Here is a 15,381-nt window from a genome sequence, read left to right as displayed (position 1 = left end):
ATACTAAGTACGCCTTAAACGATCCCTATTGTTTTGCTTGTCAGCTACTAACGTAATCTGTTTAAGAAAAAAGTCACTATGTAAGTACCTAGCTTATCACGGAGAATATTTTATCGTTGAGCATATAATCAGTACCTTATTAAAAACACCACGACCAAAGTATTCTGATACCACTGAGAAAGAGTCAGTTGATCTTTCCAACTATAAAATTTGCAATAAGTAAAATATTTTTAAACAAGCACTACGAAATTTTATCGAACACTTGTTATCATAGAATAAGAGAAGCCCAGAAACGATGAACCAAACAGACTTTAATCCATATATATAGTATTTATCTATAAACCTGTTGATGAAATTGCTCATGAAGACCTTTAACTTGCTGCTGGGCTTGGATTGCTTCAGTGATTTTACTGCAAGGTATTTTTAATTTTAAATCAGAAACAATTACACTCCATATAAAAAACAGCAAAAACATTACTGTTCGATGATATTTATGTAATTTTTTGTTACGCATAAATTACCAAGTACGGTAAATTACTAACCGATAATCAGGTGAGCAAAGTGGACATTCAGACTCCGCGTCTGTGTAGCTTTCATAACACCTGCAATTAAGTGATGAGAAAGTTAATACTTCATAATTGCTAAAATGCAATATGATGATTACAGCAGGAAAAAATCATACATCAAATGAAATGAATGTTCGCATAAGAAATGAATGGCAGGAAGGTCCAAGTCTTTACCGCAGCCGTTGCACTTTGATGCTTGAAATATTTTAGCACTGTGCACATTTAGTAAAACAATCCCCTATTTATTTGTGTGCATCATTGTTACTACAGCTAACTAGGGCTAAAAATATGTGTATACGATTGCCTTGTTTTTAGCTCTTCGATTTCTTGACGCATTTTTATTGTCTCCTCCTGGTATTGTTTAGCAAGTCTTTCATCTTCACTAATTTGCGCATTTTCTTTTTGTAAACGACGGATCATGTAATCCTAGCCATCGGTGTGACGCATGCATAATTTGGCATTCAAACAATCTCATTATCAAAATAAAGCAGCATCGGAAAATTTATATAAAGGATCGAAATCGGATTTGGTACCTTTATGATCGAAACAGTTGCTGTTGAATTACGTGCTAAAGCTTGTATAACAAACAAAGGAGGCAAAAGATTTCTCTTCTCGATATGTAAACAATAGTTAAGAAAACTACATCGAATCCAGATTACAGTACGGTATAGGTGTAATTACCAGTTATACTAATAATAAGTTAAATTTTGTGACATTAGGATATGAGAGAGGACTTCAGCTACGTGATCCTTACAATTCTCTTTATCAGCAAAGTAAGTAAGAGCTTGCGTCCAAAGACTAGGATCATTATTGCTAGTCAATACAAATACAAATGATAAACTATGTTACGAATTAGATTCCTCAAGTTGATTAAAAGATGAAGTAGTTAATAAAAAACATTTCTACTTAACAAAAGACTTACCCAAATTCCTTGCAAAGAGCAATTATATCTGAATAGCAGTTACCTTCCATTTGATAGCGAAGAATGGGCTGATATCTAATTAACAGTGCCTATATTATATACTAGTTTTGCAAGATATTAAGGCGATGATCTAAAATTATACGTACAACTGTGCTTTCTTAAATAGGTACAACACCGCTTTTCTAAAATTATGCATCTGAGCAAGAACCATTGCGTGATCAACGTTGTATCTTGCCTATAATGGAATTTGTAAGATTTTTCAATATGGATACTAGCTTAATAACATATCAAGACTATTGTACGCATCAAATAACATTTCATATATGGTACCTCATGGTTCGTAAGTAGGCTAATAGCATCTTTCTCAAGCTTTGATTTTACCTAAATCGTAAGCAGATATCATACTCTTCAATACAATTATCAAGCAAAGTAAATCACTCAATCACTTTGATGATACCGCAGTATCGTTTTCCTTGTCCATTTCTTCTAAATATAATTCTAGTAGTGTATTGCATAGAGATGTAGGAAGGGGGCCTTGTGCACGCATTAGATGTTCCAGAAATTCTATTAATTGCTTATTATGGTTTATAAAAATATGGATAAAGGATTCGGGTGACGTTTTTTTACCACCATCTAGCAAATCCGAAAATAGATAGTAGATATAGTGAGTATAAGTATTAATAAAAATAAAACAACTGTTATGAAATTGCCTTTAATAAAAATATTGAACCTGGAGATTTGGCTCTGGTACAAAACGTCTTTAAAAAATCCGTTATTTCCTTCGGTTTAAATGTTATTAACATTTTCCCATACTTTTTGAGCTTACTCTGTGCCTAATGAACGTCAAATATATACGTAAAACGTATAAGTTCTAAAATTATTATCATGACAGCCTAAATATACTCGAATAACATGATTGAAATAGTTGGCATAAGTAACCTCGTCAGAAGGCAGTCTCTTTATATATCCAAGGGCGTTATCATAGTCTTTTGTATCTTCAAGTTGGATTTTTAAATACCTAAATCAAAGTAATTTCATGCTAAGACAACAAAATTATAGTATTTTGGTAAAATATTACTCACCAATCGTGCATTTTGCATCGCCTGGCTAGGTACGTTGCATGCTTATAATAGCCCGCTTGTCTGCATACCTACATAGACGAATACAACGATATTAAAAAATTTTAGCAACAAATTTTTTCGATCATTTTGATTTAAATATAAGCATAGCAACACAAAGTTTTGTAATGAACAGCGTACCTTAATTGCAGTCTCAACATCGAAATTTAGTTCTTTATCAGTCTATTGAATACGTAACAAAACTGTGTTAAGGAATAAAAAGATTAAGCTTTTATTAAGTATCTTTCAAAACCTTTATACCATAATAAATTGATCGAGCTTGTTAACATCCTTTAATTTTGTATAGCAATTTAAAAGTAGGGTCGTATGATCAGAGTTTGCTGATTGCTGCTCATGAAGCTCCTACCGCAGCAAAATAAGTGATGATTCTCGGTAAGGGTTGCCGATACGGTCAAAAATTACATCTTGATTAAGAATTATGTTAATTACATTTATTGGCTAACCTCTAGATATAAAGTTAAATTATGTATCCTTTGAGCATCGAGAAACTGTTGAAAGGATTAATAAAAAATATTACTGAAATACTTAGGTATGAAAGATAATTATGTTTTCTTACAAATTTACCAATAAAAATAATGATAAGAAATAATCACACCTTCCTAATAACATATGATGGTTCCAAATATCGAATTGTTTTCAAATATTGTGAGATTGCTCCGTCATAATCGCCTTTACTGTTTTCGAAATAGTGCAAATTTGAGGTATTAATTGTAATTTAATACGTCATACGAATCTCGGCTAAGATATTATAATAGCCATGCAAGAATATACCCGTATAAATGATCTCCGTATTGCGTAAAGATATCAGCTAAGCCTTCTGCATCATAATTTTGACTTTTTGCTAAGCTGCAAGTAGTAAAATAAGATTAGTATATGAACTATAATAGCGTTTAGTAACGAGTTCGTAAGGATAAAGTATACCTACCTAACTGCCATACTGTAGAAATTTTTCTTAAATAGTATATCCAACTTATTTTGAAGGTCTTTCTCATCCAAGCTACAAATCTTTGCCACAAAAGATAACACAATTAATAATTAACAACTACTATTATATAAAATCAACAAGATTACAGCAACTTCTTACTGTATTATCCCCTAATACAACATAAACGGAACCCCACTCGATCAAAACATCAGTAATTTCAACAAATGGTGCCGAGAAAGCTGTAGTTTAAGTAAGGTATAATGGATTAATACTGTACATCGGTATCGAGTGAGAAGTGTACCGAGAACAATATCTAATTTTTTTAATTTTTACCTATGAGTTTATTCACGATATCATAGATGGTTAGCATATAAGTAGAACGTACAGTACCCCTATAGAATTATTAAGCATTAGCATAAGGATAATTGGCTGTAAGATGATACATCATTAAGTATTGCATTTGAAAGATTTTAATTTTGGTCAAGTTAACTTATACTATTTAAAAATATACATTCGTAATACCCAGCACTTCTAGGAAGAGATGCCTTAGTCTCCTTGCTAACTACAATGAGGTAACTATTCCTAAACCATCTCAGGAATACTTTCTCGCCTAGTTGCAAAGATTATAGAGCCGTATATTTTGTAGGCAAAATACCGAAAATATAAATTCAATTCAAGAAAGAACAATTATTGTACGTATGCTATTCATAACATGGATATAATACATACCGGTAAAAGCTAAGCAGGGTCCCCTTTCATCAGTTTGGAAGAAGTATAATGCCTGTAGTAATAATAATCATTTTCTAGATCTTCTAATTGTAATAATTTAATGAAAAATCAAAAGTTTAAAATACGTACTTCGTTTCGAGCTACAACTAGCTGTTGTTCTTGAAGTGGACTACTTAGTATAGAACATCGAAGCTGACAGCCTTCAGCACTTAACATAGTCTATTTAAAAAAAGGATTTCACTTCGTAGGTTTTTCAATATGACAACATGCTATTCATTAGATGGTATGCATAGCTCATCTTCCTGGCTAGAGCCAAACTAAATTCCTTTAATATTACAGATCTTACGAATTAGTATAAAAAATTTGTACCTTATGATCTTTATGTGATATAATATAAGATATGATAGAGTCTGTTGTAGCTATGAAGACCACAATCTGTTTATCTGACTTTTTCAAAACGACGCCTAAAAATATTTATCAAATATGAGATCATTCATTTATAAGGAAATCTTGACGGTACTCTGAAGCAATTGGCCATCATTTTCATTTATTAGATGATTGACACCGAACCTGTAACAGGATATCTATCGCTATGGACAACTCTTGATTTGCAATATCTAAATAATAATATGATAAGTTTACATGAGTAATTCTTTTAAAATAGATTCATCTGCTATTTTCACATAACAAGATGAGCATCAGCCATATACAAATTAAACATAAAATATAGTACAGTATTACGCCTACTTTTCGATCATGACATCACCATGTAGAAGTACAACAGAACCATTAGCAAATCCAATTGCCAAGTGAGATAAGGAATCAAGAGCGGAAAGGCAAGTTACCTGCATCGAATAATATATTTTCGATTGTCGTTTTAGGCGGAAACGGTATTATTGGACTCATATTTAATAAACTTACAGGCACAGGCGTTTTATCGACAACCATTGGCATGCTTCTGCAACAAGCCGGAATTCCACAGTCATCGAGCTAGCATATTTACGTCATGAAATGATTATTTTAGTAACAAATTAAGCACAAAATAAAATATGGTAAGGATTTAAGAGTTGAATAGCTAACCTTGTCGAAATCCCACATTTTGATTAAGGGATAAACATTGATTTGGTCAAGCTATTAAATAAAGTTGTTATTGATTTAGTTATCGTCTTAATGTTTTGGAAGTCAAATAGATATCGCTTACTTACCCCAATAGTGATTAAAATATTTCTCGACTTTAACTGATGCATCAGAACGATGCATATATCATAGGCTCGAAATAGAAAGCAATTCAACTCCCTGCTAACAACGTAAACTGTTCCTTCATTATGTGAGAATATCGTTAAGGAGATGATTATAACATTTATTTAAGAAAGATATCACGGACAGATATATGTAATATCGCAAATAAAATTGAAGTGCAATGATTAGATATAACTACGTGTATATATATACCTTAACGAGGTTGTATCACATTACAAAAAGTACAATACAGTCCGTCTACTATCGCACATAAGTATACAGTAAATGCTGCATAGATACTCTTTCATATTAGTAGGGTTGCAATCCTATGCATTTCATTACAACCAACTATCGAATTTTCATGTATGTATACTGTACTGTATATTGATTTAACTTTAAAGGATATCTCCAAAAAGTAGTTGTCCTCTTCCACTAGCGCAAGTGGATATTCTCACATCCTAGAGTAATTAATTATTTTCAAAATAGGATGAAATATAATAATTTGTTAATCATTAAACACAGAGAAGAAATAGATAAGAAATTTAATGCCTCATGAGGGGATTTAACTTGGTTCATTATTGCCGAACTATACGATGGCACTCTGTTTCACTGTATACTGCTGCAGTCTACTGTAGTACTTTAGTCATTTGCAATTTACTTGCATTGGTAGATCTAGTTGAAGCTTGTACACTAATCTGGCTATCGAACATACTATATAATGTAGGGTAGGGCAGTTGTTGTACAGTTACTGTAGCTAAATGTAGAATTATGAATAGTAGAAAGTGCTACCTCGCTGTAATAGGCACTTTGTACAAACAAATAGTAATTTGATAAAGCAAGGCATAAAATAGTATTAGCGTCAAGCTACTTCAAAGTACAATCAGAAAGAAATTTAGAGATTTATAAGGTTAAAAGTAACTATTCCATTTTTTTTCAGGCACTTTTTAAAGTTGTCAATACTGTACAAAGTGGATGTAAACGATAAATTCTCCTCGTCCAGTAGTCCTGTTAAACGTGACGTTGTTGTGATGCTTTAGTCATTGGCTACATGACAACATTTACCTTTAACTTATCGAATGTAGCACCATTTTCATCTTTCACTTGTTCTTTATTAAAGAATGTAAATCTACGCCACTATAAGAAAAACAAGTTATTGAAATAGTCGCAAGATAAGTTCAAATCTACCAATGTAGCACAGGAAAACGTGATACTTGCTGTTCACCTGAGATCAACAACTACTCTGTACCCTTAGAATTTATTGGACTACGTGTACATCATCCTAGCAAGTGTGTAGTGTAACTATATCATTTAATTCTCATTCAAGCGGTTTTATCCATTCGTTTTTATTGCAATATACCTGTAATAAAGCCATATTCTACTATAACAGTTTTAACGGGATGGATTGGTAAACTAGAAGTTAGTAAGAAATCATAATGTCCATTGCACAGGCAGGATTTCCTCCTCTCTTGAAGTAATGGCAAATGGGAATGAAACAACACAAGTTACCTCATCGCAGTCAATCGATGCGCGTATCCGGTGGATCTACTTATGTGTCTGGAACGGTATTAAAATACCGATATTAGTTAAGTGTATTGGATACAGATTGTTATACTAGACTGACTTACTCAAACAGTGACGGAAAACTTATACTGTAGCCTGTAAGCTTTGCAGTGCAAGACAATATATCATGGACTACTGGACTACTGGACTACTCAATAACAGTAGGACCAGGGAGGCAGGGGCTAGAGATTGCACCCGGCTTTCCATACTGAGGCTTCCATACCCGGGTACCCGGACAATTTTTATATTGATGGTATGAAACGGGGTACCCGGTTAACAAATTCCCCACGGCTTGCAATCCCCAGAAGAGGCCACGAAAGAGAGACGAGATGGACTTTAAAAGGTAGTCGCTAGAAATCATCGATTTTGAAAAGAGAAAGCAGTGTACAACATCAAGATTAGTTGGCAGTTCAATCCTTCCATTCAATTATGACGAAAGAGAGACTCTGAGGGACTCTAGTAGGAGTCCCTGGTAGTTCAATCCTTCCGTTCAATTACGACGAAAGAGAGATGAGAGGGGCTGTAGTAGGAGTCCCTGGCAGTTCTATACTTCCATTCAATTATGACGAAAGAGAGATGAGAGGGACTACATGTAGTAGGAGTCCCTGGCAGTTCTATACTTCCATTCAATTATGACGAAAGAGAGATGAGAGGGACTACATGTAGTAGGAGTCCCTGGCAGTTCAATACTCCCATTAAATTATGACATTTCTGTAGGGAGGGAAACAGGTACTGCTAGTCTAAAGTAGCGCATAACGGCTAAAAGAGCACAAGTTCTCCTTTTATTTAGTAGTAGTTGAGCTATGACTATCTAATAAAGCATGTCTTGAATATTTCTTATTCGATCTTTACATTACTCCATTCACTATCTTGAGTACAGCTGCAGTGCAATTATGTCTACAAACTTGCTGTGTACAATCATACCAGAAGCAGCAATCATAATCTACTACTACAGTATTCTGCAACTACTCTACAGTAGCTGTTCTTTTATCCCTGCATTTGAATAGAGGTGAACAATTAAGAGTCTCAAGACGTGTATGATATATTAAAGCTTCTACAGTCGATATTCTCCATTTTTGAGCAGCGGGATGAATGCTCCTCCATTTTTTACGTCATAGGTCATGGAATTCAGTAGAAATGGACAGACCGCGTATTCAGGATTTTAGTGTAACCTAGAGTTGTAGTACCTCTGCTTAATTTGACGTGGCAAAGTACTCAAACAAATGAATGATAGAGAGAGATGGCCGATGACCCCCGTGCCGCCTTGCTAAGATACTACGGTATAGGTACCCAAACAGGACATCTAGTAAAAGGTTTCAAACAGCATCGAGAATTAGGAAATACCGTCATCTACCGAACCATGCGCAGGTCGTATACTGACAGAGTAAAATTTCGATGACCTTTTTACTTTACTCGACTATTAATTAATGATCGTTATTACTGTACATATCTATAAATTATTATTAGATATTTTTTATTTCATCAATTAGACGGAGTCATTAGCCCGATATTCATCTACTTAGTATCAAAATTTCACTCTCTAGAACTCTTTCAGCTAGGTCATCTTTTCTTACGCTTAGTAGAATACGCGTTGGAAGATCGTACCATAGCCAACAAACGATCATGACTGATACAACCAGGCAATTGTATAACCTAACTCGATCAGTTTGCTATACTGGCAAGATACCAACGAAATATTTTACATTATCACCAGTGAATGCAAATCGAGAGGGAGATAAACGTATTCTCATCATTCCTGGTAATCCTGGCATTTGCGATTACTATATTACTTTTGCTATACGATTATTTCAAGCTACTGGTTGCCGCTTATCGATCGATTGTGTCGATCATGCTGGCCATTCTGGTTTAGAAACAGATGTTTATACTCTTAGCCAACAGATACAACACAAACTTGACTATGTAAAGCAATATATTCCTGATTCTGCCAATTTAATACTAATAGGCCATTCAATTGGTGCTCATATCGCTATCGAATTAACAAAGTCGCTACCTTATGCAAGGGTTATTAAGTCATTCTTACTTTTTCCAACTATTGAACGTATGGCAGTTTCTCCAAATGGTGTTAGATTAGTTCCCAAGTTTGCTAGCAAATTCTATCGAGCCTCTATGGTTTGGGGTTGCTTCTTAGTTTCTTGTCTGCCAAGATCATTTCTTGAAGGGCTTGTTCGTTGGTATCATTATCCTGAAGGTATATCGATGTCATGATTTAAAATAAACGTAAATTTAAGCTAATTTCTTATTCAGTGATTTGCATCATTCCAATACATACGCTTATACATGGGTTTTGATATGTCTACTGCTAGTCATATTTGCGTATTTACAATTATTTTCTAATTACGTATAGCTACCAATGCAGATAGATATTGTGTTGAAGCTACCAGCAGATTAATAAATAAGGATGTCGTATCCAACTGCCTATACATGGCTAATACTGAATTTCGAGAGGTAATGCAAAGAAATTGAAACAAATTAAGTAATCTAGTGATATTTCTATCTTCAATGCCGTTTGGCTGTACTAATTTTATGCGCAGCACTGAAGAATACTAGTAATGGTTATTGATTAATTCGACATCACTATAAATTTTGTGTCACTGTGAATTATTAACCATTCTTATTACCCTATCTGTGCGTATTAGGTTGTCAATCTAGATATGGACGGAATTCGAGCAAATCTTGATCGTTTACATTTTCATTATGGTCCTAATGATGAATGGGCACCTCAAACTTACTACCAAGATCTTGTAGATAAATTTCCCCAGGGTCAAATAGTTCTCGACTCGGAGAACGCTCCTCATGCTTTTGTAATTAAATTTTCAGAACATATAGCTAATATTGTCAGTAAGGAAATTCTTAAATTATGGTAATACTTAGAATCGAAATATTATGACTGATACTTTGAATCGATGATTTAAAATACCTCAAATTGGGAGGTCGGCGGGGAAAGTGATTATTAAGTACGACTTGCTGATAAAAGTTTTCACTTTATAATAATCTCTACTATTCCTGATAGTTATGGTATATTCGATTGCGTTGGATCTAAATGAATCTCTTCATATGGATTGCCGATGAGAAGTAATGTATTTACCCAATCTATAGTAGCATTTTATCATGCCCATTGTTGATGTTGTTGTAGCACTACCTCAAGCTATAGTTACCTAACATCTGATCTGAACAGTATCTAGCTTTATATTCTTAAAGGCTTGTTATAAGACTGAATGTAGCCTTATCCGAATGGACATTAATAATGAATAAACAATCAGATTTTATTACGATTGCATGAGCGATTGATCCCGATCAAATTTATCTTAATCTACATACATCCAAGCGTATGTTAACGTTGGAGAGTAGTTAAAACTGATAAGTGATAAAATCATCTCAACATAAATGCTTCCCTGTAATACAGATTTTTTCAGAGGTTATAACGCTGTATAGAGTTTTTCACCCTCTGAATGAATGCGATAGGTAAAAGGTATAGAATATTATCCATTAATGCAATAAAAGTACTACTATGGTAATACCAATAGCTCAATACTATATAATAACTATTAACAATCCATGTACTTTACAAAGATGAATAAAAATCAGTTTTAGTAATAATTGTTAACTGTACAAATGCTTACAGGTAGCTATGTCATTAATCCATTATACAGTGTGTATATATATTTTTATATATACATCAAATACGCTTATATAATTTTTAAACATTGCTAGTTAAAATCCTCCATGACTAATTTAATAAAGACCGCAAAATTGTAAGTAAAAACAAGGAATCACTGTAAATAAATGGAGCGGTTGATAGCCTTTGAATGATTAGTTTAAAAGATGTCTAGATAACCGCCTCAGGAATCCCGATTATCCAAAGCCAGAAAAAATTTCTGAAAAATTTTTCAAATAGGTTAAATGTACTACATAAAAGCATAAGCTTGAAGTAATAAGTAAGCTAACGCTCTTAGAAATATTCCATAATAAAATAACTCTTTTCTACACTGTTCAATACATATTGTATTCATGAATAACAATCAGTTATTAGCAATTCTGCGTAATATATACTGCAATACAAAACAAATGAAACAGAATCAGTTCGTCAGCCAGTCAACGCATTCGTGCTATGATAAATTTCCACAGCAGCAAGGCGAATAGCTAATAGGTATGAAATTACAATACATCGATAATAAAAATGATCGTGATAAATGAATAATACATAATAATATTAAAACAGACAATTCAGTACATGCAATTATAAAGAATGACAATACACTTCCATAGTGAGTAATTTACTTTTCTTTCAATGTTACCTCAAGGTAATTTAGATAATTGTTAGAGGTCATTACCAATCCGTGAAAATTAATATAATTATTACGAAATCATTGTCCCATTTTTAAGACTTTACTATTCGATCTCTTCTTTTGGCACTTTGTTATCATCGTTGTTACCGGTATCAATATCATTTTTTACGCTTTCATTATCAGATTCTGAAGAAGGATCTGAGTGTGTTCCAGAACTATCAGATAGTGTCGACAGCCGATTCTCACCGGATACACTGGTCGAGTGTCGATCATCTACGCTCTCTGCATTTTCTATTTCGCTATCAACATCTTCTTGTCGATTTATTACTTCCTTTTCGTCTAACTTCTCTACAGTTTTTTGTGTCATATCATTAGCTTCAGAAATATGCACTTCCTCGAGGTCCACCTAATAAAAGTAGGAAAGCATTCAGAATGAGATCTCAAATTTTAATGTCGATTTATATTTCTATGAAAGTATTTAGCTTTATAAATTTAGGATTGGCGATTACAGCTGTGATATAATACTTACATCAGGTTCTTTAACTGCATTATCTGGAATTTGTGCAGCGGAATTATCATCTGAAATGATATTACACATTACATACAGTCTATTAACAACGATGCTAGCTATTAATATATTTTAACATTAATAGAAGTGATCATTTCAAGCAAGTATCGAAATATTGAATACCATATTATGCTTATCTAATTATAACATCTGCAATATTTACATCTATATACAGTATGAAAGTATGTTACATACCTGCATTCAATCGCGTTGGATCAAAACCATGACAAACCACTAAAGTTATTGTATCACTCAAATTATTCAATATTCTCAGAGCTTCGGCTCTTGTAATACCAAGAAGGGAGTTGAAGTTTGCCTAAAATACGTATATTAAGGAACCTATTCGTTAGATCCTAAGTCTTAGATAAAATTTTAGTTTTCATTTAGTCCACTTACTTCCATCAGTCTCATTCCAGGCTTCACTCTACCATCACGGGCGATACACCCATTACCAATCTGTATGTGTTTAGAAGGAACGACTGTCAGTATTTTTATCTACACTAACCACATGAACACAAAGTTAATAGTTAATATTATATAGTATTTAAACCTTTGTAACAAAGATACCATCATCATTTTCATCGAAGGGATTACCACCAGTAGATAAAGTTCCACCAGAAACAGTTAAACCAAGTTCTTCAACGTTTTCTCTTTGCATTTTTATCATCTATCATCACAACCAAAGGTATACAAACAATCCGTTAGCTTATTTAATAATGAAAAGGACAGAAATGCTCTACGGTTATCTGTATATATAAAAGCACTAAAGAGGACAATTATAAGCAACAATTTGATTTCAGGCAATACCTCTAAGCCTGCTGGTGGCAGATCATGTCTAACGACTAATGATAGCTTATTACCAAGTAGAGATAACTTCGATACGGCCACGTAATGACTTGCTTTAATTACTTCCAGTCCATTAATCTTAATAAGTCGCACAAAAAATTTAGGGATAGAAGTTAATAAACTAACATCTTAAATTAAAAATATATAATAATATGCTAACCTTTAGTATTCTGTCACCAACACGTAAGTTAGCCTCTGCAGCCGGTGTGTTAGGGGTGATCTAATGATATAAATCAAGAACAAGCATTATCAACATGCGGATTAATTTATATAGCTCCATCACTAATTGCTATCGATATTTACGTAATACCTGTGATATAAAAATTCCTCTTTCAAGTGCCGAAAAAGGGTAACACTTAACATCACTACCACCAAATATATTGAAGCCAAATGCTTTGTTTGACCGGGTCCGGGTCATGTGAATTTCCTTTCAGGTAAATAATAATCAATTTTTTAAGTAAAATAATCCGTGTTTCAAAAACATCAGTAATTTTTATGCATACTTCAACTTCATGATCCTCAATTTTCTTATCGTTTACGGTCTTGATACCATTTGCAGGTGTTTCATTCGTTCGTAGTGACTTCTTGCTATTCTGAGATGCTTGAGATGAATTTTTCGGAACCGATGTGCTTGATTTATTCAGTTTGACAATTATGCTACTTTGCACGGTAGCACCATCCTTCGCTGCGACTGGAGTCGCAACAGTGTTAGTGCTTGGAATTGGAGGAGTGGCATTATTTTCTTTTTGCTGTCGTGATGCAACAATTGTGATTATTTTTCCTTCACTTCTAAGCATTTGTACAGCTCTCGAATGTGGTACGTTGGTCATGCTTTCATCATTAATCTAAATAAAGTTGGCAAACATTACATTTATAAGCAAAAAAATATACCCATATAGAATATTATGTACTAAATTACTATGTATATCTAATTATCTCACATACCTTCAATAAGATATCGCCTGCGCTTAACTTTCCGTCCACAGCTGCTATACTGTCTTTAGCAATCTTTGATATATAAATGCCCTATATTTTGTTAAATGCAGATGTACAATCTCTAAGATTATCAAATCATCAAGTACTGTTCTATTTCAGCCTTAAACGGAAACCTACAGAATATTGACCATCAGCTTGTTTAAATCCGCCAGTAATACTAAATCCTAGACTATGTCCTTCTTTCCTCTGAAGTGAGGTAGTAATTGTCTATAACCAGTATTATTATAAGGAAAACCAATGTAGATTATTTTAACATTGTATAAGTTTATAATTAGTGAAAATAAACCACGTACTATAGCATATATTTCATTACCTGCTTTCCTAAAGAATCTTTACTTGTGCTAGTTTCGGTTTTTATCTATAACCGTGAATTAATCGCATAAGATTGATACCATGATAAGATGAGCATTACTTTCATCAATTAATATAAAATATGTTGAGATATTAGCTATGGCATATTGCACATGTATGTTGAATTAGGTAAGATCTTTAGTATTACGCATTGCATATCAGAGATTGCGCTGATTGAATAGTATTACTAATAAGTCAAATCTGCCATTACCTTTCGTTGCTCTTGAGCAGGTTTTTCCGGCGGGGTACTATCTAACGAACAGCTACGCTCGACAACTACCATATATTTACTATCTTGATTTTTTAGAATTTCAACTGCCTTTTCATGCGTAATTCCAGTAAAGCTGATTTCGTTGACCTATAACATTTAAAAAATGTCGGTTTTAATTAATTAGATATTATTTCTTATCGGACAGTGTCTAAAACTATGCTTTGGGTCAGCTGCGTAAGCTAACCATTAACTACTGAAGGAGCATGAACTAACAATAGTTAATTTAAATACTTCAATTCCTATTCATAATAACTCTTTCAAAATAATACATCAACGTTAAAAGTTATAGTATCTATAAATCATATGATCACGAGAAACTATAAAATCATTTTTAATACATAATAGTGTTATACCGATAAAATCTTATCTCCAATTTTCAATGTGCCTTCATTATCACATGGTCCACCTTTGGCAATTTTTGATACAAATATACCCTATTTATTAAGGAAAATAATTAGGTAAGTTATTTTAGCATATCAAGAAGGTAACAAGCTATTAAATTTTGAACTCCTTACGTCATCGCCGCTTTTAAATGATGAAGAGCCAACACCACCGGAAATACTCAAACCTAAACTACCTTCATCTTTAAAGATTAAGGCTTGAATCTGAAAATAGAAATAAAATCATCTTAGCAAATATTAAAGATTTATCATATGATGAACGTTAGACGATATATATTTCGTAATATGAATTAACCACTTCTATTTCAACAGTCTGTGATTTCTTTGCATTTGCCTATTCCAATACAAGCAATTAAAAGAATATATTAGCACGTAAATACACGAAAAGAACTATTAAAATACGCACAATCTTTAATACTCATATAGATAAATACCAACCACAGTGTTCTGAGGTAACTTTGAAACCGGTTTATTAGTTTTATGATAGAATGGGGTTTCTTGGCGTTGAACTTTCTGAGACTCGGCAGAAGCTCCTTCCTCTCTGAACAGTATTTGATTTTC

At 33.3% G+C, this 15,381-nt stretch overlaps 2 protein-coding genes across 2 annotated transcripts; one reads left to right on the top strand and one right to left on the bottom strand.

Moving 5' to 3' along the window:
• Nucleotides 1-96: 96 nt before the first annotated feature.
• TRIADDRAFT_28801 (uncharacterized protein) lies at nt 97-5,618 on the bottom strand (the record flags this gene model as incomplete). Its single annotated transcript, XM_002114916.1, has 31 exons — nt 97-201; nt 344-410; nt 543-602; nt 683-778; nt 865-992; nt 1,100-1,172; nt 1,281-1,379; nt 1,489-1,563; nt 1,635-1,723; nt 1,819-1,869; nt 1,946-2,121; nt 2,219-2,321; nt 2,428-2,506; nt 2,571-2,638; nt 2,748-2,789; nt 2,868-2,969; nt 3,071-3,115; nt 3,223-3,301; nt 3,399-3,473; nt 3,553-3,632; nt 3,712-3,791; nt 3,886-3,944; nt 4,075-4,162; nt 4,282-4,333; nt 4,411-4,500; nt 4,651-4,745; nt 4,852-4,898; nt 5,029-5,126; nt 5,203-5,271; nt 5,362-5,412; nt 5,487-5,618. Coding segments are annotated over 31 exons (2,553 nt in total), but the record flags the coding sequence as incomplete, so codon positions are not given.
• Nucleotides 5,619-8,703: 3,085 nt separating this feature from the next.
• TRIADDRAFT_28821 (uncharacterized protein) lies at nt 8,704-9,965 on the top strand (the record flags this gene model as incomplete). The annotated part of the gene is made up of 3 exons (XM_002115105.1): nt 8,704-9,268; nt 9,446-9,546; nt 9,738-9,965. 3 exons carry the CDS (start codon nt 8,704-8,706, stop codon nt 9,963-9,965), a joined length of 894 nt encoding a protein of 297 aa, XP_002115141.1.
• Between the last annotated feature and the right edge of the window lie 5,416 nt (nt 9,966-15,381).

Source organism: Trichoplax adhaerens, genomic scaffold, assembly GCF_000150275.1.
Source record: "Trichoplax adhaerens TRIADscaffold_9 genomic scaffold, whole genome shotgun sequence".
Lineage (NCBI taxonomy): Eukaryota > Metazoa > Placozoa > Uniplacotomia > Trichoplacea > Trichoplacidae > Trichoplax > Trichoplax adhaerens.
This window is presented reverse-complemented; position numbering and strand designations above follow the sequence as displayed.